Below are 24,858 nucleotides of genomic sequence, written 5' to 3' on the forward strand. Positions count from 1 at the left end.
CCTATTTTTATTCTGAAGATTTTCAGGGGGAGATAATCCATATATTTTCCCTTTTGCTTTTGTATGGATATTTACATAGGACACATTCATAATTCCTATTGCTTTAAAACATTTTTATAATTATCAAACATTTTAAAACATTTTATTAGTATCATTTTGTATAAATTATTTGCTTCTGATATGAGTGCATTTTTATATGTTATTCAATCTCTAACACTTTCCGTTTTTACCTTTATACCTCTAAGCATTACTAAGATTTCAGTAAAACTTGCACAAGGAATCATATTTGTACCTATTAATCTATATTTATATTTATTTAGGTGTATTTCTACCCCTAGGTAAATAGATCTGTTGTTGTAAATCCATTTATATGAATATGTGTAAATCTCTCTATATAAATATACCTAAATAAATATATGACTTGTCTCAGCACTCAAGAGTCCAGAAGAAATGTTATTCTCATTTAAAAATGGGAGAGTTGTTTTTCCTGTCTCTTACAGATGGACAGTTTAGGGGGTTGTATATTATTTAAGGTGGTATTTCAAGGTGGATGTGTAGAGAAGAAGCAAGAACAATGTTCCCAGGTGGAGACAGTAAAATCAATAAAAATGTGGCAGACAAAACAAAGCAAAAAAAGAAAAGAGAAATGAGAAAGAAAAGAAAAATTTGGTATGTTTAAAAAAGAATAATACAAGATAAAAATGAAAAAAAAAAAGTATGAGGATGAGTAAGAGAGGTATAGAGGTTAAAGATCGATTGGTTGGCGCCATTAGTAGAAGGTCCAGTATGCCAGATTGCATTTGGATTTTATTTCATAAGTCATATATAATTATGCAAGCATTCGGAGCAAGAGAGGCATACAATCACAGCTGCATTTTATGGAAATTAAGTGCATACCAGTGTAAAATAAATCAGAGCAGATATTAGAATTAGCATTCAGAGAAGAAACCAGGGCTCAGGAGATTCAACTCCCTGTTCACTGTATAGTAAGTGACCTGGGAGCAGATGCAGATTATGAATGGAAGCAGACAAAAGTAAGACCAAAGAGAAGAGGTCAGTATTGGTTGTAGGTAGATGAAACCACTGTGAATGAAAGACCAATGAGGAATGGCCCAATACAACAGAAGTTTGTTTCTCATCCATGGGGCAGACCTGGACTGTTCCAGGTGGTTGGGTAGGGAATCAGGTCCTACTCAGATACTTATTCAGGGACACATATGCTGATGTTTAAGCGGCAGGCTTCCAAAATCATACCAGAGGATGAATTCCCAATGAACCTTTGTCGCAAAAGAGCATGGAGGAATGCTGGTAGGAGGATTTAATGGACCAAGTCTGGAACTTCTGCTCATGTTCCATCAACAAGTTCCAGAACTTGGTTATGTGGCCACACCTAACTACAAGGGAGGCTAGGGAATAAGATCTAGCTATGTGTCCAGAAAGAAGAGACAAATTATCTTTATGAATGGCATCCTTGGCTACATAAACTAGAGAAGGAGACTTGCATAATGTAGCCCAGGCCAGATACCTTTATGCATATTCAGGAGTTCCTAGGGGTCACCCTTACTTCTGCCTTTAGTTGCAAGTTTGTGAAACCCTAAGACCACATCAGGTTGGAGAGTTTTCCAGACAGATACATATAACTCACCAAAGACTGATATACCCACGATTCTGGCATATTACACTCCTTTCCTAGTGGAGTTGTGGACAGCGAGCTAACATCTGTCAGCAACCATGTGCAATGCTACATGTGGCATATTGCCAAACAGGGAAGCGCTTCTGATCTTTGGTGTCCAGAGTCTTAATTAGGGCTCATCATGTAGACGTGGTTGACTGCCGCGGGGTTGTTCTTAACTTCTAGTTCCTCAGGAGGTCAAGCTGACTCTATGTAGTGAGTGCTCCCAGGCATATAAATACTTTTATCTAGTTGAACATTCCAAGTGCTTATAGATTACTTTCTTGGTGCTGAGGGCAAAGACCAGACTTTTTAGGTAAGCTTACTTTTTTGAATTTTATTAAGCATTACACCAGAGAGACATGCAAGGGAAGGACAGGATATGGGAAAACATAGTCTAGTTCAAAGTGCACTTTTTCTTTTTCTTGCATGCCTCTTTTTAAGGGCTTTGCTTCTTTTTCTGATTTTAAGAGTCTGCCATGTCTCTATTAGGCATCCATACTTGTCCAAACTAAAACAGATAAAAATAATTATTCTCTTTTGCTCCTTAGAGTAAGATATAATAGATATGTACATTCATTTCTTTATTCAATGATTTTTATTCTTTCATTTTTTACTTCCTCAAATTTATTAAGCATCTACTCTTTGCCAGACACTACGTTAGCTTCTGGACATTCAGGATTCTAATGGCTCTTTGACTCTAGTCAAATAAAAGGAAATATAAATAAAATAATCATGCCAATGTATAAATAATTTGCAGCTTAGGTAAATGATGGGAGAGAAACATGGTTTTATGACAAACTGGGTAGCTTGGCTTAAGTTTTGGAGGCAGTGGGGACTTTTTAGAAGTTTTGACAGTTGATCTGATGACCAAAATATGAATAGAAATTAACTACATAAAGTCAGAATGGAGAAGGATCAGAAATTTGAATAAAGAAATAGCATATACAATGAACCATCTTTGATGTGGGAACATTTGAACAGAAACCTGAATTCAGTGAGGTGTAAGCAATGTCTGACAAGGGAGCAGGAAATTCAGCAGATCTGTGGTGAAAGCTTCCTTGCCCTGCTTGAGAAGTAGCCAGGGGGCAGGGTGACTCCACGTTGACCACTGAGACAAAGTGTGACAGAAGATCAGGAAAGAGGAACAGGAAGCAAGACAGCAGAGAGACGGGAAAAGAAGAGAGACACCCAAGGACCATGTAAGGAAAGGCTTAAGAGTCTTCCAAGATAAAGAAACTGTGGTATATATACACAACGGAATATTACTCTGCCTTAAAGAAGAATGAAATTATGGCATTTGCTGGTAAATGGATGGAACCGGAGAATATTATTCTCAGTGAAATAAGCCAATAAGTCTGAATGTTTTCTCTGATATGCAGATGCTAATGCACAATAAGGAACAGGGAGAATAGAGGTATTTTGGACTAGACAGAGGGGAGTGAAGGGAGGGGAGGGGGCAAGGGGTAGGAATGATAGTGAATAATGAATCTGACATTATTACCCTATGTGCATATATGATTACATGACCTGTAACTCTGCATCACGTACAGCCATATGAATGAGAAGTTATACTCCATATATATATGTTGTGTCAAAATGCATTCTACTGTCATGTGTAATTAATTAGAACCAATTAAAATACATTTGAAAAAGAGTCTTCCAAAAGCTAAGGAAGAGTTATGAATGGATCAATGACTTGTTCAGATTTACATTTTAAGACAATTACTTTGCTTGCTCTTTGGAAAACTCGGTGAAGAGTCAAAATAGAGACGAGACACCAGTTGGGTTAGGAGGGTATTTGAAAATTTCAAGTCATAACTGGTGGTACCATTAGATGTCTTGAGAAGTGATTGGGTTTCATACACATTTTGAAGCTACAAGTAATCAGATTAGCTACAGAAGGTATGATAAAGAGAGCTGTCCAAAATGACTCCAGTTTTTAGCCTATGCAGTAAGAATGGAAATGCCATTTGCTGAAAATTCAGGGAGAAGATTTGAGTAAGAATAGCTTGATGGAGGAAATCAAGAGTTTTTGAGAGTGTAAAAATTTGAAATGCTTATTAGGTCTTTGGAGAAGCTGAGAGGGCAGTTTTTTAAAAAAAAATTTTGTTAATGAGTCTGAAGTTCAAAGACGAGGTTCTTACTGAATGAGTAATTGGGGAGGCAATAATTATTTGATGGGATCTAAAGTCATGAGAACCGAGTGCAATAACCCAAGGACTACTTGTGGATGGAGCAGAGCTGTGGGACACTCCAATATCATATTTAGAATTTGGGAATATTGGAAGGATCCAACAAAGGAGACCAGAAAGGAGAGTGCATTGAGGTACCAGAAAAACAGAGTAGAAAAAGGGTCCTTACAAGAAACAGTGATACTCTGGGTCAAAAAATGTCAAGATAGAGACAGAGTTGGCCATTGGGATCAGCCTAGTGAAGTCACTGGTGATCTAGAGGAGAGTAGCTATGACAGAATGTGAAGGAAGAAAGCCTGATGGAATTGGGTTCAAGAAGTAGTGGAGTGGAAAGGAATGAGCAAATAAAGAGAACTCTCTGTTGAAATTTTCTAATAAAGGGGAGCAACCAGTAGAAGTAGATGTGTGGGTCAAAAAATCAAGCTGCTGACAGATTTGTTTCTTTCAGTCCTTATTTTTGTATAGAGCATTGATCCAATATACAGTCAATTTCAAGTTTTATTTTTATTTGCTTTACTCTGTGTCATATCGTTTCCATATGACTACTCTCCCTCTTTGTGCTTCTTGGTGACTATGATATCCTATTTCATGTATAATATTCTATTTCATCCTACTTCTTGTAACCATTTTTATTTGTCAGCATTTGTAATGTTTCCAACTTTTCAATCAATTTTCAGATGGTAGAAATAAACTTTTTAAAAAAATATTTATTTATTTTTTATAGATTGCGTTTTGATTCATTGTACACAAATGGGGTACATCATTTCATTTCTATGGTTGTAAACATTTGTGTAATCATACATGTACATAGGGTAGTGATGTCTGTCTCATTCCACCATTTTTCATATCCGCCTCCCTCTCATTTCCTTCTACATAATCTAAACCTTTTTAATGTACATATTTTTTCTTCCATTAGAACTGTTTTTTAGAACATATTCCCCGAAGTGAGCATAGTAGTTTAAGTGCATGAATGTTTTGTTTTACTCTGCTGTTTCTTTAAAAAATTATGGAAGTTTGTTTCCTTCTTCATTGTCCTCAGGATCTGTATTGTTAGCTCTGAGCCTACTCACTGTGAATTTATGGTTCCATGTCTCCTTCCTTGAAATCTGACGGGGCTCACCCATGCCATGGTTCTCTTCCTCTCCCAGAAATGATGATACAAGACAGAGAATTATCAAATGTAATAGATCCTCACTCATAGACAAATTCTATGATCTATTATCTAAAGAGGTTAAAGATGTAGTGTTGGGTCTATTGGATTATTGGGTACCAGACTCTGCAGCACATTAGAGTCACCTCAGGAGTTTTGAGCAGTGCTGATGCCCAGGTTTCACTTCAGATTCATCAACGTGAACTGGAATGGTACCCAAGTATTTTTAAAAACTCACCAGATTATTACAATATATAGCCAAATTTGAGAATTAGCATGCTGGAACCACTGTGGCAGGGTAGAGCAAAGCTTTCCCCACATCAACCCCCCTTTCCCTTCCAAGGAGTTCTCTCTTAAATCAGGGTCTCACTTAAGAGTGAAGCTGGCTAATCTGGGCAGTCTTGCCATGCCTGGTTCTGAGGTAGGATTGACCCACACACCTGTGAAAGCTTGCAGGTGGCGTACACTGTGGCAAGGGTGCAAACAGCCTGTGTCCCAAGATCCAGCCCACCAGACAAGTGAATTAGTGGGGTACCTGTGAGCTTCTGACTCTCTGGGTCCTACCTGGGCCTACCTACCTTACTGGCTCTTCTAGGACTTAATTTTTTGTCTCCCAGATTGGTATTATTCATGGTTTTTTGTCTTTACCCCATTACAACAGTTCATACTTCACTTTCCAAAATAGTTGATGGAGTTTTGCTATACATTTCTTTAGTATTTGCTGCTATTATGATGTGTTTAGTTTCCATTTTCTCGGGTAGATTTGCCTCTATGAATTACCACAGTATTGCAGTGCTTGGTACCACTGGTAGGGAATACATGCTTGCTGAATGAGTTAAAGAATAATAAAATGGAAAGGGATTGTTTTATATAATTAATGTTAAAGTTGGATAAGTTAGATGAGAATATTTTAGATTGTGAGGATAGATTTCATAAGGATATCTTGCAAAGAAGTATCTTTGTGTTTTATATTATAATATTATCAGCATTCATCTGTAGTTGAAAATTTTTAGAGTCCAACCCTGTGACTCTTCTTTTGTTATTGTCCTACAGGATAAGGTGACTTGACTTCTGTGAACAAATTGAACATGACTTGTCATAGAGAAATATCACCAGTAGAGAAGGAAGTTTTGGGAAAAGTGGCTGCCCTTTGATATAGTGGGTGATGATCCTCATCATTGTTGCTTTCCTTTTAGGATTGGTTTTGAGACATATGAACACATATCTGGCCTATCCCCACTCAGGTTCTCCCTTAACCCTTGACAGCTCTATATCTGGTCACATTTTCTCACCCTTTCATGCCTCACTTTTGCTGTTTGAGGACTTACCTTACATTTCTTGGATCATGAAGCTCCTATAGGACAAAATATAGCCTTTGGTTATTCTTGCCTGAAAACATTTGAGACTATAAACCCTGCAATGAAAATATATTATATTTGAACATGAATAAATGTATTCATTTTAAAAGATAGGTTTTCCCCCCAGAAAACATCATTTACTCCATATTTCTGCTATTATCTGTGCTAAGTTTTGGGGCTCAGAGGGGTACAGTGTGGAGACTTCTGGGGTGAGTTATAATAAAGGGGGCTCATACGTAAACAAGGTTTCTAAGTTGCTTGGTTATTCTACAAAACAGTTTATTGAAACTGTCCCCTATATTGGTCTTCTTAGGGTGCTGTAACAAAATGCCATGGACTTGGCACCTTAAACAACAGACTTTTCTTTCTCAGTTCTGAAGACTGAGAAGTTCAAGGTCAAGGTGCTGGCAGACTTGGTTCCTGGTGAGGACCTCCTTCCGGGCTTGCAGGCAACTGCTTTCTTTCTGTGCACTCACATGAATTTTCCTTGATGCATGAATGTGGAGAAAGGGAGGCAGGAATATTTTTCTGGTACTCCTTGATATAAGGACACAAATCCTGTCTAAAGCCTCTGCCCTCATGATTTCATTATTTCCTAATTGCTCTACTTCCTAATACCATCAAATTGGGGGTTAGCATCCACCATAGAAAAATAACCACAGATCCATGTATTTCTAATGACTAAGATAAAAATAAGAGGAATTTTCCTATCAGACCTGCTGGCTTCATCTTGTTCCTTTATGATTAATCTAATACAGTGCTTTCCCTAATATCTTGGTATGCTTTTTAACGGAATAAAATAAGCAGTTAATATACAAATTCATCCTTTCCAGTGTAGTACATTACAAGAAATATGGAATTCTCTTTGTCGTACTTTAAAAAACAAGTGTTTACCCTCCTCTCTCTAATTAAATGCTGCGTGTTTTCGGACAGTTGGACTGTTGCTCATCTTATCATACATCACAGTAGCTCTACTTGCCCTCAGAAGTATATGGCTATTTTTAGAAGCAATAAAATTATTCAGTTTAAAAAATTTAGAATTAATTGAATGGAAGGCCTCACTGAATTAGTAAAATGTTTGAGTCAGTAGAGGTTTATTATGCTTTGAGTACCAGGGACTTAAACTAAGTTTTAAGAAACCTCTGCCCTCAGAAGTATAATTTACCCATTGCTTATACAAATGTTTCTTCAAATGGTCTCAAAGTACTTTAATACCACCATTGTCCTTCTAACTCTCTCAGTTTAGGCAAATTTTAATAGAGTTTTGATCTCAATTGTCATGGAATTTGCAGCATTGGACCTGGATAAGTAAGGCTTAACATGAAACTATTTAGTGATTTTTTTCCTCATTTTTGTTGAATATGTCTTTCAAAAATGACCACATGGTTGAATAAATCAACTTAAGACTTTGTGTCTGCTTTGCTCATAGCTCAAAGAAAGTTTTCCAAACATCTTTTTCATTTCTAGAATTTCAGTAGTATGGACTCTAGCAGTATTTTAGAGGGTCAAAGGAGAAGTGGTTAAACTGCTTAGGGTAACTTGCCTACTTCTAAATAGAAGCCTCAACCTCCCGCTTTGTCCCTGAAGAGAAAACTGAGGCCACCTGGTCTTTTCCTTGCAGGAGAATGCCGTGAATGGGGAGCACCTCTGGCTGGAGACCAATGCCTCAGGCGACCTCTGCTACCTGGGAGAGGAGAACTGCCAAGTCCGATTTGCAGTGAGTGTGTTCTTGGCTCCGTCTCTGCCCCAGGGGCAGGGTAGGGGTGCTTCTGGGTCTGAAGGCAGAGGGGTTCCATGCCTGAATTTCTCAGGAGGGGTTTCAAGGAGCCTGTCCTTGTGAGGTGGAAAACTTCCTGGATGCTTTCAAGGGTGACAGAGTATTTATTGAGTTAATATGACTTGCAGGTTGTCGGTTTTAATAGCTTCAGGGTTTGATGGTACAGGTGAGACCTTGGTGTGACATGCTGGTTACGGATGATACCCAGGGTAGGTCTCTGTGTGTGTGTGTTGGGGCTGGGGAGAGGGTGCATGTGAAGGAGAGAGGGTTGCTTGGGTGTGGAGGAAGAGGGTGATCTCTTCCATGTGGGAGCCAGCGTTCCTGATGGGTGAACAAGGAAGCAGGGTAGACGCACCTGTGCTGGAGGTGGGTATAGGTCTAACAATTAATCCAACTGTTCTGGAGGCTATGATGCTAGAAATGATATGAAGAATCAGCTACCAGGTCAATCAGGGTATTCTTTGCTTATTAAAATTCACTTTGTGTCAGTCTGTTTAAGTTGAAATTTGTCTTTAGGTTCTGTGAGGAAAGCCTACAGGCCATGCAGTAAGTTATGGAGAAACTAAAACTTTAATGTTGGGAAAGTGAGCTTAAAATTTTTGCATAGTTTAAAATTATTATCTAAAAAGAAACTAAGATGATGGGAAACTTAGAATAGTAAAGAAGAAAGAAGAGAGGTGTTCTTCTTCTTTGAGGGAATGACTGGCATAATATACATAGTACTTAAGTATTTTTGTAATGTTTATTATGTGTTAGAAAGATTTGGAGCCAAATGTAGGGCACTGAAATTTCAAGTGCGTATGTGTCTGTTAATAACTAATGAGGAAGAAATCTGAGTTTTTGTCAAAGTTCATAGAATATACTTTTATCAGGTGTGGCCAAGTCCCAGAACCAAGACCTTTTATAGTACTTTAGCAGTTTTGACCCCTAGCATAGCTTTTATTATAAAAAACTTTCAGGTTTTGTGGGGGTAATCAGGGTTTGCTCCAGTGAAGTTGGGAATAGTAAAAGGTCAAGGAGGGGCTCCGATGAACAGGGTCTGGATTTGAAGTCAGGAAACCTGGATTTGAATCTCAGCATTAACACTCACTGTGTGACAGGAGAATTCATGACCTTTGAGTCTTGGCCACCTTCCAGGTAGAAAAAGAGAGTGGGATTAAATTATTTTAAATTTTGCTTCTAACTCAGATCTGTAATTAATCGTTTGCATTTCTCTTCTAATCTTGTTTTAAATTCAATTGATTTAAATATAAGCATTTTGACTTTATGCATATGTATTTTTAATTAAAGTATAATTGCGTGGAATTTGATTAAATTAACCAAATCCATGAGAAGCTCAGCTGTTTGGACTAAACTTCTATAAATAATGAATTAACATTAGGGTCTTAGTTAATTTCATAAACACTGGCCTTGGGATATCAGATAATACAAAATAGAAAAAAGGAAAGCCATTCTTGATTCATGTGGACTTTATAATGATCCTGCTGTCAACCGATTTGTTACAGATTCTTCCTTATCTCCAAATGGCTCCCTTGGGTCCTTTTCTGTTATTTGTTTTGGGGCAGATACATGTCACCTCCACTGACGAAAACATGAATATGCATACACATCCTCCTACCTTCTATCAGTGAACAGCACTGCTAGACACGAATTGGTTATTATTTGTTTACTTTTACCTCTAGGTCAGAGGAAATACCAAAGAGGAAAAAGAGAACCGTAGGCTGGAGGATCAGGTAACTGAGTTGTGAGAATTCCCAGTACTGGGCCCTCTTAATTCAGTTTACAAAGTGTCCAGAAGATAAAGAAATTTCCTCCAAAAGTTGTTGATTAAACAAGGGATAAGTCAGTGAGGAAGCAGAGCACCCCACTGTTCCTGAAGACTTAGCATCTCCACCTATAAGTGTTGTTTTGAGGATTTGATGAGGCACTGCATAGGACGAGCTCTTTCCACAGTGACTGGTAGAACAAATGAAAAGAACAACAACAACAACAACAAAAAGCAGAAAGGGCAGAAGTGACTCATAGAACAACTGCCAATTGCCAATCCAGATGTGAAAAATCAAAACAAAGCCACCAAGTTAGAATAACTCTGAAGAGCCAACCTCAGGTGCCTCCTCAGTTAGCAAAGGTTTATGAAGTGATGACACTTCTGGCTGGTTGGTTCAGGCTGAAACGGGGAGTCTCATGAACAGCCGGCAGGCAGGAGAGTAGACGGATGCACTTCACAAAATTGACCATGTGTAGTAAAGGCTTTACCTTCCAGCTCTCTCCCACTACCACATGCCTTGTGAGGCATGTGCCATCTTTGAGATCACGTTTTTTGGAGAGACAATGACAAGCAGCAAAGAACCCAGAAGAGAGTGCTCAGGTTGGTTCAGCGTGTGGAACTTTGTGGTAAAGAAAAACTAGATAACCCGGTTTTAGCTAAGTGTTAAGGAAGGAGGGTAGTGAGAGGTCTTCCAGGATTTTAAGAGCTGCTGTGAAGAAATAAGAAGTGACTTGCTATTTGCTACTAGGGAGCTGGAACAAGTTGTCAACCTAGAAGCCACTGACTCTGACAGTGGATCCACCCTCTGTGGCACAGTAACATCACCTGAGAAACCTTGGGACAATGCAAATTACTGTTTCCTTCCTTGCTCCAAATGCTGATTTAGTTATGCCTAGAGTTGGACTAGAAAATCTGTGATTTTTGACAAGTATCTCGAATATTCTGGTGCAGATGGTCCACAAACTTAACTTCAAGAAATACTGTAGTTTAAGTACGTTAACAAACAGAAACTGTCCAGCTGTCCAGATGGTCCAGCTGGAGAAATGGGCTCAAAGGATGTGCTCATGGATATGCTGAATGACCATCTCCCAAGGATGCTGGAGAGGGAGAATGTGCTCTTGCTGTGGGCAAGGGGAGCCCCCAGTTTAAATGTCCTATTAGCAACTTTCTTAGAATTGAATGATGATTTTGTAAAAGAACCCTGCATACATACATTGTATATTACATTCTCATTTCATTGAGTGCACCCCATTTGAAGAAGGGCCACTGGTTAGGTTTGGGATCAAATTACCATAACCAGGAACCAAGTTCTGCCCGCAGGCTTCTAAACAAAGTTCAGGCATTCTGCGTGGGGGAGGAGAGAAGCCATCCCTGAAGACAGGCCTGTGCTCACTCTTTACCCTGTTTTAGCAAAGCAAATGTCACCAGTAAAAGTTAAGAGAAGGAAGAAATCAGTGTGGGTTGAGGTAGACAGAGGCCGTGTCATGGAAATGGCACTGGAGTTCGGGTTTGAAAGATGGCTAAGATTTACATAAGTGAAGTTGGGGAAGGAGAACATTTTGGGGAGGGAGAACAACATGAACAAACTCAGAGGCAGGAGCGATCTCTGCACAAGAGAGACAGCAATCATGAGTCACACAGGAGCATGCCAAAGGGCCTGTGTCAGGGAAGCATAGAAAGGATGGGGTGGGGGTGTTTCCGTGTTTTCTGAATCGAAACTTGGAACATGTATCAATGTTGGTATAATTATGTAATACTCTGTCCAAACCAAGACGACCTTGAGGGTGAAAGTGGCTGAGGATGATAATGATGTGGTAGCATTAGGGGTTAACCACAGCTGCATCAGGGGTATTGAGACAGTTACTGTAGCTTACAGGGACATCAGAGCCTCTATTAACAAAGCTGTCTGCAAAGCCAGGGCCTCTGCTGCCATATGGATTGATAATTGGGCACTGATATTGGAGGATATTGAAAGCAAGCCAGTGACATCAGAGAATCTAGGACTGTTACAGGAGTTTGCTCTGAAGCCTCAGAAACCACATGATCTTTAAAAATCTTTCCTTCTCTTCTATTCTCTGGTGGCAATACAGTAGAATATCTGTGAATAGATATTTAATGGGATTAAGCTTGTTCCCAAATCAGCAACAGTTCCCAAATTAGTAACTGTTTCTTTTTCTGGTTTAGAGAGGAGAAAAGGATGTAAAAATAATGAAACTGAAGAAGGATCACTGTTTTCCAACCTGATTATAGAAAGAAATACCTGAAATAAAATTTCAGCTAGGAGCGCTCTCACTTGGTGACATTGATTTCTATCTATATTTCTTCGTCTGTCAGTGTCTTTGGTTGTGTACCCAGCACCAGGGACCTTGAGACAGTGCTGCGAGTGACAACTACTAACCTATAAGTCACACCCTGGCTGGTTAGTGGCTATTCTTATAGAAACCTCCCTTGCTCCAGTGATGGCGTGTACATAGATGTCCAGCCAAGTATCTGTATCCAGAGGAACTTACCCCTTCCCTAAGAATCCAGAGAGTACAGACCAGAGCCCACTAGCTCCCCACTTGAAGGTGACGTGCCCACATGGGTCTGTAGACAGACATGCCAGAGTTGGTCACATGGGCCTTGAGGCACAGATGGGCAGCATGGATGGTGAGGAAATGGACTTTTTGTGGTACTGACCTGGGTTTGAAAACCCATAGTTCTGCTTATATTCTGGGTAAACTGTAGATGTATCATTTTAACTCTTTTTGCTTTGGTTTCCAGATTTTAAAGCCTTGTGGTTAAGGTTGACCTCAGTGGTCATCATTTCTGAGAAGCTTTATATTCACACAGGACACTTTACTTCTTCATTCTGTGTTTTAAAATGTTGATTCCCAATCTGTAATGCCACCTGTAATGTGTGGTATGGGCATGAAATATGTTTTAAAAATAACAAAATGTATCTGCAGATGATTCTGTAAACCTTCAGGGTAGAGAGCCACTGATGAACTTCAGGGAGAGTGTCAGGACCAAATGAGGTGGTCTGGTCTTTGCACCTGGCAGATAGTGGCAGGTGAGGGTTGAACTGTGTACTCCAAAGAAGATATGCTGACATTCTAAAGTCCAGGACCTTGGAATGTGACCTTATTTGGGAATGGGGTCATTGCAAACGTCATTAGCTAGGATGAAGTCATACCAGAGCCCAGTGAGCCCTAATCCCATGACAAGTGTCCTTGTAAGAAAAGGAGAGGACACACACAGAAGCACTCAGGGAGAAAGCCCCGTAATGACAAAGGTGGAGAGTGGAGTGGTGCAGCTACCAGCCAAAGAGTGGCGAGGATTGTGGGCTGCCATCAGAACCTCGGGGAGCACCCAGGAGGTATGCAGCCATGTTGACATCCTGATGTTGGAACTTTGTGAGGGCAGCTCTAGGAAGCTTGGGCAGCAGCTGCTCTGTGAGGGGCAGATCTTATCTAGCCATGCAGGTACCTCCAGATCCACACAGGCTCATGGGTGCATACACAGGAACACAGGTAAAGCAGCCTCGAGTGTTTAGGTGGAGGGGCAGGTGGATTCTGGGTAGGTGAATAGATAGGTAGGTGTCAGCAGCTGAGAGCTGCAGGGAGAGAGTAGGTAGATGGTTAGGTGAGTGAGAGCGCGTAGGTTGTGAGAGAGGAAAAGGGAACTGTCAGACTTCAAAATGCCGCTACCAGATATATCTTCTCTATTTTTAAATGTGCTTATGTCACCTTCTTTTTGTGGGTAGGTGAACAGGCACTGTTTTCCTTTTGCTATTGTTTCACTCATGCATTTTGCTTTAGTCTTTTCCTTGTGGGTAATGTTTGGTGAAAAAGGTGAACTCTACCTGCAACACCTGACCTTCATCCTGAAATGTCTTCCAGTGATGCTGGCAGCTTAACAGATGTGGTTTCACTGAGATGAGAGAGAGTGAATCACATTTAGTAGGCAAAAGGGTCGGCAGAGTGGAGAGTGGGAGCCACTGCAGACCTAAAGATGAAAAGATCTGGAGGAAAACCCAAGTTCCGCTCCACAGCTCTGAGTTTCAAGTTCCTCTGTAAAGTAGTGATGATTAGTGCTACCTATTAGAATCGGAAAAAGATGGCATTAACAAATGTTCATATTCTCTGTCTTCTCTTTTGTTCCCACTTATAGTTCAATGTCATTAAGTTGAACCAACCTAGTTAGAGGTTGGTTGGACTTTGGTTTTCATAAGGCCTTATGTTTGGCATGACTCCATGTAGTCCCAGCATTGAGACTCTTCCACCTTCTATCATTTTGATCCTGTGTATAACACCCATATTCTTACTAGGTCATGGGTGAGACCAACTGAGTGTGACAAATCAAAGTAACATTTTCTGAGAAACCTCTCGCATCCTGTGTCTTCTTTCAGAGGATTGGAAGCCTCCTCATTGCCTATAGTGGGATATTACAGTATCTGCCCACAGGGATGCTCACTATGGTCTTGGATTTTTGGAAGAAACTGGAAAGAAGAGTCTAAACTCTCCAACCTATTTGATGGAAACTTTCCTCTTAAGAATTGAAATGACCCCAAACTGTGTTACACCTGGTCCATTTCATCTCAGGAAAATTGGAACACTAGGCAGCAGATTTTCATGTGTCTGTGTGTTATAGGTGAAAGGATGATGAGAGGACCAGTACCCAGCATACCTTGCTGGGAGATTTCTGCCCATCTGTGTATTTGGTCCAGCAGGTGCACACCACAGTGCACCAACAATGGTCTCAGAATGTACCAAGATCTGCCTGCATTAAGTCCTATTCTTGGAGCCTCACATGCTGGTTGTCCAGTGTGGCAGATTGATGATCACACCCCAGATGGCGGCTTGGCTGAGCTGAGTGCGGGCTGTCAGAGGGAACCCCATGCGTGGCAGCAAAGCCCAGGAGGCAAAGCCAACTTTCTGAGTTGTTGGGTGGCAGCCTGAAGACAACATATCCAGGGAGCTGCCAAGGCTGCTGTCTGCTCGAGGACTCTCCCACCATCAGGATATTGAGGATCTAATGAATCAAGATGACTCAGACAAAACACAGCCATCAACAATGTTAGTGTATGGGAAAATAAAATTCATGGACAGACTCTCTGCTACTGACTGACTTGTCAGTGGGTATGAGTGGAGGAAGGGAGTGGGGTTTCCTGTGGTTGGAAGTAGTCTTGCCCTCTGTGAGTCTGGCGAGATGATGGGACATTTCTGTGAGATCATCCCTGATTACACTGAGAATAGTGCCTGCCACGTTAGTCCCTGTTACTATTACCGCTACTGTGATGGTTCTTATAATCATCATTTGGTACAAGATGCTGTCCATATAGAAGGAGAATATATGACTATCCTGCCTACCTCGTTCAGTAGAGAGAGAGATGATACTTAGGATATGAAGCCCAGGAGTCTTTAGGAGTCTGTCACTTCTTGGTGACCTTTACCATTATCTGTTTGCACAGTTCATGTTTTCCCCAAATCTTATTATGGACAACACTGAATTCATATGGGATGCTATTAACTAAAAGGACCTCATGATCATAAATTTGGAAAACACTGAACACCTTTAATATAAAAGTAGGTCTTATGAAACTCAAAAAGAATGTAAGCATACAGGACTCCATTTTTTTCCCCTGAGGGGTAGGGAGGATTGCAGAACCCATTCTTTCCCCCTCAGAACAGCCCTTGGCATTTCATGGTACTTCAAGATCCAGTGGAAAACTACTTGAGAAATGCTCACACATTTTTTTGCAGTTTCCCTAGGACTCGTACTCATCTTGGTTCCCTAGCAACAATCCTGGGGGACAGCAGAGCAGGCAGTTCATGTCCACCCAAAGGTAAAGGGAAGAAAAGTCACCACAGTTTAATCAGCAGCCAAAGCTTCACCACTTTTTTTTTTTTTCATTTTTCTTTTGCCTTTAAACTTTTGCCTTGAGCAAACAATGTGTCTGTGTGTGTGTGTGTGTGTGTGTGTGTGTGTGTGTTCCTTTGTTCTTAAGAGTTTGAACCTCTGAGAATATTGCCATCTCCTCTGTGATGACAATTTTAGGATAAGGATGATTTTGTGTTTGTATGTGGGTGTGTGAGTTTGTGTAAAGCAGTTCTGTTGTTTTTTAATATTATATGGTCCTGTTACTTAATAGTAAAGATAATTTGCATCCAATTCAGCATAGAGTTTGCATGTCACCTAGGCAATGCCCAGGTGCATAGAGATGCTTTTATTTCTGCCAGTGTCTCCCAGAGCCAACAACTCACAGTAGTAGATTTTAAGCAAGATTCTTGTTGCTCAGGGGCACTCAATCTTGGCAAAACAGTTTGCATTAGTCACTATTGAAAATTACTATGACCTCTAAAGTTGACACTGTCTCTGTTTTCCTAGGAGTCTTCTGTTGTTGTTGCTTCCTGTCTTACAGTCCGGGCAGAAACATTTCAGAAGGAAATGATTTAAAACACAAGGAAATGGATACCTGGCCATCATTTTTTTTTTTTTTAATTGAAGGAGGGGTAGGTGTTTGATGAAGTGTGTGGACTTAGAATCAGATGATCTAGCTTTGTATCAAGGGTCAGAGTTGTATGATATTGGTCATTGTTTTAACCTCTTTGACCTAAATTTTCAATTGGTAAAATGTGAATAGCAACCTTCTTATGATTGTTTTGACAGTTAAATGAGATAATGCATATAAAAGAGTCAGCATGGCAGATCATAATCACTCAATAAATATTTGCCACTATACTCATTCCTCCTGGAATGAAAGTGGTTCCAGGATACTGATCCCTAAAAGGAAACCCAGAGTACTGGATTTGGAGTCTTAAAATCACCTACTGTGTCTCATTGAGGAAAACCCATGACAGACCTTGGGCAGTAGAGCAACCAGCCCTGCTGAGGTCAGGCTGTCCCTTGACCCTGCTCCTTGCCCATGCTTCCCACTGTTTATGACACACATCACTTTCTTCACATTCTTTAAAAAGTATCTCCCCTCTTATTTGCCTGTTTCCACCACTGGAATATTGTCTCCACATAGATTGGGGACTTTGCCTATTTTAAACTCTTGAACTCCCAACACTGAGAACAAATAACTGCACTGAAGAGTTATCTTGTGACTTTTCACTGAGAGAATACCTGAGTTCAACAATGTGATTGTCGAGAGCGAGAGCGAGAGAGATATACACAGAGACACTGATCACCAGGTGGACCCTGCCATTTAGATATCCTTGTACTGATAGTCCAGGACATTTCAATTCCTGCTTTATTTCTGAGGTTCTCAAGAGGGAGATTTTACACTCACTTCTAGCAGACTATTATGGGGGTTAAGCCCTTTTGGCCAGTTCTAAACCTTCTAAAACCCATTTTATTTAATTCTCATGGAAAACAGAGACTGCTTTTTTACCATCTTCATGGGGTTGGTCATGTGGTTGTCATTGATCCATCCCTGTGAGGATATCATGAGAACAGACCAAATAAAGCAATTGTGTTAGATATCCTGTTACTTATTGGTTCTCATCAGTCTTGGTCCCATAATCCAACACCAGCAAAGACAATAAGAGGGAAGGTAAGTTATCATCAGTAGAAGGCCTGGATTCCACTCTTAGCTCTTCTTCCTTGGGGAAGTTGCTCATGTATCACAGGGTCTCAGTTCCCTTAGCTGTAAGTGGTTAAATAGTACCTGGTCTGGCTATGGACCACGTACATCATACTGCCAGCCACCTAGTGAACTAGGGTGATGGTGTCCTTATTGCAAAACCACATGGGTCCTACAATATGTATAATCATAAAAATGAGAAATTATACTCCATTTATGTATGATTTATCAAAATGCATAAATGCATTCTGTTGTCATGTATAACTAATTAGAACAAATAAAAACAGCAATCATTAAAAAAAAAAAAAGCCTTATGGGTAGGGATGTGCAGCATTCCACCTGAAGATACAGTGAAAAGTGACTGAAATGTCAGTCATTGTGAGCCATGACTGAAATGTTGATCTTCTTGGGTGAAACCGGCTGGGCAACCCTGTCTTAATTATGTCACCAGTGTCTGGGAACATGGGAAATAGCAACAAAAGGACAACTAGCTTACCACTGCTAGGTATGGTTTCTAAAGTAAATATAATATTTCATATGAAAGCAAGTGCCTCTGAATTATAGGTTAGAAATATTTAGGTATTATTTTAAGAAAATTCCATCTATTTCCATAAAGTTAAATAATGAGAACACTTCAGATTCATGACACAGGTAAGATGGCATAAATGGTACTGTCATATCAGCCAGAGTTAAAAGGCAAAGTTTTGCATCTTCTAGTTACATTAAACCTCAACTCTGTCCTGTGTCCAAGATACACTACCTCAGAACTAGAGAGAGCCATTGAAACAACCTCTGAGACACCAGTTCCTGTTACCTTGTTTCCATTATGGCTCCTATAGTCTATCCAGCCCATCCTCACTCATACCTATCCACTTGAAATTTGTAGATGCACATACATTTATATAAGTGGGTCTCTAATTACGATTTTCTATTTGTTAGTATCTGTGTACTTGTAATCATATTTCTATACGTATGGCAACTTTGATCTGCTAATACAAAATAAAACTTTAAGGAGAGGGTTAAAATCTAACAAGGAGCAGCCACAAGAGCAGCTGGGAAGAACCTGAGACAGGAAGATGTCAGCACATGCATTAAAACTTGTGACTGGCCGTAGTTCTACACTGCAGGACCCGCTGGCTCCTGGGTGGAGAAGCAAATGTGAAAGAGGAAGCCAAGCACAAGCAGGTCAGAGAGGGTGGGGAGAAAGAAGAGGTGAGAGCAACAAGGTAGGGGGTAATGATCACATATGAAAATATAAAGTGTTCTTGGGTGAAATGAGAACCAGGAAGAAATAGAATGACAGGGTTTTGAAGATTTGAGTTCACGGACTGAAATCCCTCTCTAATGCATCATGACCATCATGAAAGGGTGTGTGAGCAGAGCAGCAATCTAGGGCCAGCCTGTGGAGGGGACATTGAACATCACACATTCCATCATCTCTGGGACCATCTGTGTGTTAGGATCATTTCATTCAGCTTGTGCCAACACTAACCAATTTTTTTCAGGCCATTCACCGTACTCCAGTATGTTCTGTGTCTAAATACCTGCACCTGAATTTTATGTAGATTTGTAAAAGGTAGTAGCAGTAGCCACCCAATTGAGTTCTAAGATGTGGATTTCTCCTAAGATTCTTGTGGTAGCTTTCTGTTGAAGCCCATCAGTGAAATCTTGTACAATCCTCTGCCACTTAATGATGGGGATGTCTTCTGAGAAACGTGTCCTTAGATGATTTTGTCAAATATCATAGTGTACTTGCCCAAACCTAGACGTCTGGCCTCTTACACACCTAGGCTGTATGCTGTGTCACATCATAGATGCATGAAGTCCAGCTTTGATCAAAATGTTGTGACACAGTGTAAGACTCTACCTATCACGTTTTCCCCTGTAAAAAAAATTAAATCAACTAAAAAAAGAGTCACTCTAAAAACTCTCCTAAAGAGTATGATTTGATACTGATTTTAATATAAGGGTAAACTCTTGAGATGCAGACCTCTACCTTTATCTCCCCACTTAAAAAGAATCCTGTATTGTTCTGACCATAGCTCTTCCCAGTCCTAATCTAATGCTCAAAACATAGTGGGCTGTCATTCTTGATAAGAACCTTCAACTCTAGCTTTCAGTCAACATGGTTCTAGCATCAGGTTCTTACCAGATTGCTTTTCAGGTGAGTCCCAGTTGGCTGCTTCTCGGGAGGAAGAAAGGTTTTCGTGTATTTTTCTAGTTCTCATATTCAGTTCACGAAGTCTTCTCCTTCCCTTGGCTTTCTGCTGCAAGATTTTGGTTTCTTTTTCCCTGTCTTTGAATGCAAACTATAAAATATACTGGCTGTTGGGGAATTATAACACTTTTTATTTGTGTCCAAACAATGCCAGGGAGGCACTTTTCTTCTTCTCTCCGTGTGTCTCTCAGGGAGTTATGGGGTTGACCTTTCTTTGTATCAGCTCCAGTGGGGCCCTGGCTTAGCTTCAAGATTTACGTGCATATCTGAGGCTACTCAGAAGTGTCTCTAGGAACACAGACACTTCACATGCAAAGTGCTTCAGAGGATGTGTTCCTTAGAAAAGAACAAAACACACTGTTGGAAGAGCGTATTAAATGACTTCTATTACAGTACTCAGAGGCAATTCCAGTAGGTAACACCCAGTAGGTGTTGTGTATGCAGTCAGCATGCTGGTCTATACCTGCAGCAAAGGTTTAGAATTGAAATCAACCTTGACAGTTGGTTATTCTACTGAAAAACCCAAGACCAAAGTGTGAGAAGTTCACGTTGACCTTGGTAAAGACCTGTGTGGTTTGGAAAGAAAGGTATGCACTCTCAGTCCCTGCTACAGTTCTGTTCTGAAATTTTCCCCAAAGGCCCATGGGCTAAAGGGCTGATCCTCAGTCCGTGGCATTTGTAACGTCTTGGATGTGAGCTGTCCCCCAAAAGCACACGTGTGAGACAATGCGAAGTTCAGAGAAGAGATGATTGGCTGTGAGAGTCTTAACCTGATCAGTGAATTGATCCCTGATGGGATTAACCGAGTGGTGACTGGAGGCAGGTGGGGTGTGGCTGGAGGAAGTGGTTCAGAGGATGTGTTCCTTAGAAAAGAACAAAACACACTGTTGGAAGAGCGTATTGGGGGCGTGGCTATGGGGTATATATTTTGTATCTGGAGAGTGGAGTCTCTCTCTCTCTCTCTGCTTCTGACCATGACATGAGCTGTTTCCCTCCCCTGCTTCCCTCTGCCTTGATGTTCTGCCTCACCTTGAGGAATGGAGCCTGCTCTCTATGGATTGAGACCTCTGAAACTGTGAGCTCTCAAATAAACTTTTCCTCCCCTACAGTTGTGCTGGTCAGGTCTTTTAGCTGCAGCAGTGAAAAGCTGACTAAAACAGCACTGTTGGAAGGCAGTGGAACTTTTAGGAATTGGGGCCTTAATGAGAGGAGGTTAGGTCACTGGGGGCATGTCTTCACAGGGAATACTAGGGACTCCATCCCCTTCTTGTCTTCACTTTCTGCTTCTGACTGCTGTAAGGTGGATAGATCCCCCTCCTCCTTGCACTCCTACCATGCTGTACTGTGCCACCAACCAAAGCAACTGGGCCAGATGACCTCTGGCCTTCAAGACAGTGAGCCCAAATAAACCTGTTCCCTTATTACGTCGATTTTCTCTGCTATTTTGTCATAGTGACAGAAAGCTGACTCACAGTCACTCTCGCGTCTCTGCCTTTCTTCTCTGTTTCAGTCTTATCACTCAGTTCAGGCCGTGGGCACCTACTACGTGAATTATCACTGTGGTCTTTTATGACTTGTTTTCTTTCAAGAAACAAAGTCCATGTCCTAAACATAACCTGCAAGAGACTATCTGATCTGCCTGCTCTTGCCATCCGGCCTCACCTCTACCTAGTGTATTCCACTCACCGACACAGGCACCCTGGCCACTCCTCAAGCATACCAACGTCCGCATGCCTCTGGTCTTCGCACTTGCCGTTCGTTCCCTTTCTTGCGATGCTTTCCCTACTTACCTACATAGTGAACGTCCTTATTTCCTTTGGTTTTTTGTCAGGATCCATCTTTTCAGTGAAGCCTTTCTTGAACAACTTCCCCACTTCTGGTATTTCCCATCTCTCTGCTCTTTAATTTCCTCTTCAGCCCTTATTTCCATCAGCATGTTATATATTATACTTACCTATTTTGTTCATTGTCTGCCACCTCTCGGGTAGTCAATGCTCCGTGACATACATAAATACACGCACACACACATCCATACACACTTACTGTTATTTCCCCGGTGCCTGGAATTGTGTCTGCCACCTATAGGGACTCAATATATTTTGGTTGACTGAATTAATAAATTACTTGTCCTCACCTTCTTTCATCTCCTTCCTTCTGCTACCAAATGAAATGATTATTTGTGGCATTGTTAGTCTCATAGCCTCTATTCGTCCCTTGTACCTATTATGTTAAAATTTGTACTTTTTAAAGTCCAGCTTTAGCACCTTTAGGGACCTATCCCAGTCTACCTTGCAGCCTCATCTGCATCCCCTGGCCAGGGTCTTCTGGGGAAGGCTGACTCCCTTGCTGGCTCCAGTTCTAGCTGTTTCCTCTGCCTCCCATCTCCATTATTGCCCAAATAAACCTTCCATGTTCTGACTGGCTTACAGATCCATGTGGCCTCCTGTGAGCAGCCATAGCAGAGTCTCTTCTTGCTCTACCCACCATGGAAGCCTTCAGTCCTCTGCAGCATGGCCTCCTGTCAACCCCAGAGGACATGTGATTTGTCCAACAGCAGTGGAGCCTCTGCCCTGCTTCCCCCTGTCATCTCTAGAGGTCTTCTATTCCTCAAGCACTTTTAGGAGCCTCATCATCACTTTTGGGATTGCCCATTATGAGAGGCCCATGTACTATTGTAGTGGGGATTTGGTCTCCTGATGTCTCCAAGACCACCACTTCCCCAAAGTGGGACCAGGTTGAGGGCTTATGTGGGGAGAAACCCCACTCTGCAGGCCGTTTTCCCTTTCTCCTTTCCTTCTCCTGACATCTGTGTCAGGCAGTGTACTTGGTGTTGGATTACAGCCATGGGGGGAAACACAAGACTCTCCTCTGTAAGGCTATGATTTTTAACCCCTGGCCTCTTGGAAATAGTTCTACTTTGCCAGTTCTATTGCAGCCCTCATGACATAGCTGTGTGACCTCTTTCCATTGCCAGTGTGCCTACACTACACATCTGTGGACACCCACTGTACCCAACCCTCCAACCAAGTGCACGTGATCAAACCTCCAACTCAACCACGAAACCTTGGGTTACAGCTCATGCAGGGGCACCTGTGAGCCCAGGAGCTCTGTGCCCACCTCGCAAGTCAAAGAGCCAGGCAGGCTCAGTTCCTTTTAGGAGGCATCAGTGCCTGTTAAATAATGATAACTTTCGATCTTCTCCCTGCTGGGATATCTTTGATTTTTCAAACGTGTACTTTTTTTAAGGCTAAATTCAAGAATTGGTTTTCTCTTTAGGCCCTTCTTACTGACTCAGCCTCTGAGATCTTACCCTCCTCTAAATTATAGCTTTTATTGTCTTGAGCTGTTTCTTTAACATTTTGCCATGTAGAGCTCTCTCCTGTTAAATGACCTTTTCCCTCAAGTCTTTCTTGTCTCCTCAAGTGGCTTGCCAGCTTCTCCCAAGACAGAAGCTTTCTCCTCTGTGTGTCCTGCAGAGTTCACACTGCTTTCTACCTAGAGTGATGTTAGAATGATATGTTGACTGAATTTCCATAAATATGTTCTAGAAAGGCCCATGGTTAAGAGATTGTGTCAGCCACATGGGAAATTCTCTGTGTGTGTGTGACTATAGGACAGGTCAGACCATCATGATTCAGACGGCTGCCATACACAGATGCCTGCCATGAGCATTTTGGTGCACACTTTTCCAAGAATCCCCCCACTCATCTTCCAGCTGTCCCTGCTATTTTTTTCTTTCAGATATTCTGAGGTACTTTTGGCATCATTTATTATCTAGGGTGTTGATGATGGAATGTTTTGGAGGAACTCTGTCGATGGCAGAACGCCATCTCAGAGGAATTCAGTCCTTACCAGGGCCTTGTCTGTACAGAGAACACTTTTTATCCACAAATGGGTCTTTACAAATGAAGCCTTTCTCTCTGGGCTGAGTGCTGGGACCCTCTACAAGTGCCATTCTCCTGAAGTCAACCTTCTAAGGATATCTCTGAGTTTCTCTTGGGTCACAAACTCCTTCAGATATGTGTATCTCTGCTCCTTGGTCTGAGACCATGAGATCCTGTTGCAGGTAACAGAATTGGTGATATCCCAGGACCTCCAATAGGGTTGTGCTAGAACCTCAACTGGCCACCCTCCTGACTTTCTGAAACATTCCATTGGGGGAAAAGAGGAGCCAGCATGAGTGACAATGGAGGCTGAACTTTGGCTCTGAAATCTTACTTATGGAACTTTCAGATAATGTCATTCTTCATTTTTCCTAATTCCAATTTACAGATTGCATCCCAGGCTCCCCAGAGAAGCAGGATTTGCCAAGTCTGCTTGTCATTTCTTCTAATGAGGTTTTAAATAAATCAAAGAACTCTTGTTTTCATTTACCTTGGATTATACAGCAAAAATGTTCTTGTTTTTGTTGCCCAGAGAGGCAGGCAGTCTTTACCTAAAGGACTCCAAATTCCTGACATTCTAAAGGGTGGAAGTTTCCTGCCCTGCCATTCGCTAAGCATTCGCTAAGCATTCGCTTAGCCCCACCCTCAGAAAGAGAAAAAGGACAAGCCCAGCCTAACCTGGGCTGCATGGCCTGCTCTGCCCTCTCAACCAGAGCCCTGCTGTGGCTGAGCCTGGTGGTGTGAAGGGAGAAGCTTCTGACCTAGGAAGGCCAAGGGTCCAAGGAACCAGCGGGGCGGTGCTCAAGGGAGTCCCCGGCCCCGACAGCCTCCTCAGCACTTCCTCTTTCCTGGGCCTTTCAGCACCAGCAGGACCTTCCCCTGAGAGCCCCTCTGAAGCTCCTTCCCTACTTTGCCCTCACCCACCGTCCACCATGGGTGCCTCTGGCTTGCAGGGCTCAGTGGAAGCAGCCATTCCCTGCATTAGACCTGCGCTCCACTCTGGCTTCTCTGTCTGAAGTGATAAGCTGTGGGTCCAAACTGAATCCTGGCATTTTGGGGGCCGGGAGCAGGCTCTGACCTCTGCGCTCCTGCTCTAGGGAAATGAAGGGGCTCTTTTCCACATGGGCTCTTTTCCTTCACACTTTCTCCAAGATTTCTGATTTCTGGTGGTTAAGCCTGGTTTGGCGGGGGCAGTGTTCTTAAGGCTACAGCAAGACATGTAAGGTCAGCAGGCAGGATAATTTGCCCTCTGTTTAAGGAGAGGTA

General features: G+C 41.6%; 1 protein-coding gene across 2 annotated transcripts in view; it reads left to right on the plus strand.

Moving 5' to 3' along the window:
• Positions 1 to 24,858, plus strand: part of Dgki (diacylglycerol kinase iota) — a 428,083-nt gene that overhangs the window by 138,498 nt on the left and 264,727 nt on the right. The window contains exon 3 of one of the 2 annotated variants that reach the window (XM_047561379.1): positions 7,997 to 8,092. The exons of the other annotated variant lie outside the window; for it this stretch is intronic. Coding sequence (XP_047417335.1) covers positions 7,997 to 8,092 — 96 coding nt within the window. The remainder of the gene's footprint in view (positions 1 to 7,996; positions 8,093 to 24,858) is intronic. 2 annotated transcript variants of the gene reach the window in all.

The sequence above is a fragment of the Sciurus carolinensis genome, chromosome 8 (genome assembly GCF_902686445.1).
Source record: "Sciurus carolinensis chromosome 8, mSciCar1.2, whole genome shotgun sequence".
NCBI lineage: Eukaryota > Metazoa > Chordata > Mammalia > Rodentia > Sciuridae > Sciurus > Sciurus carolinensis.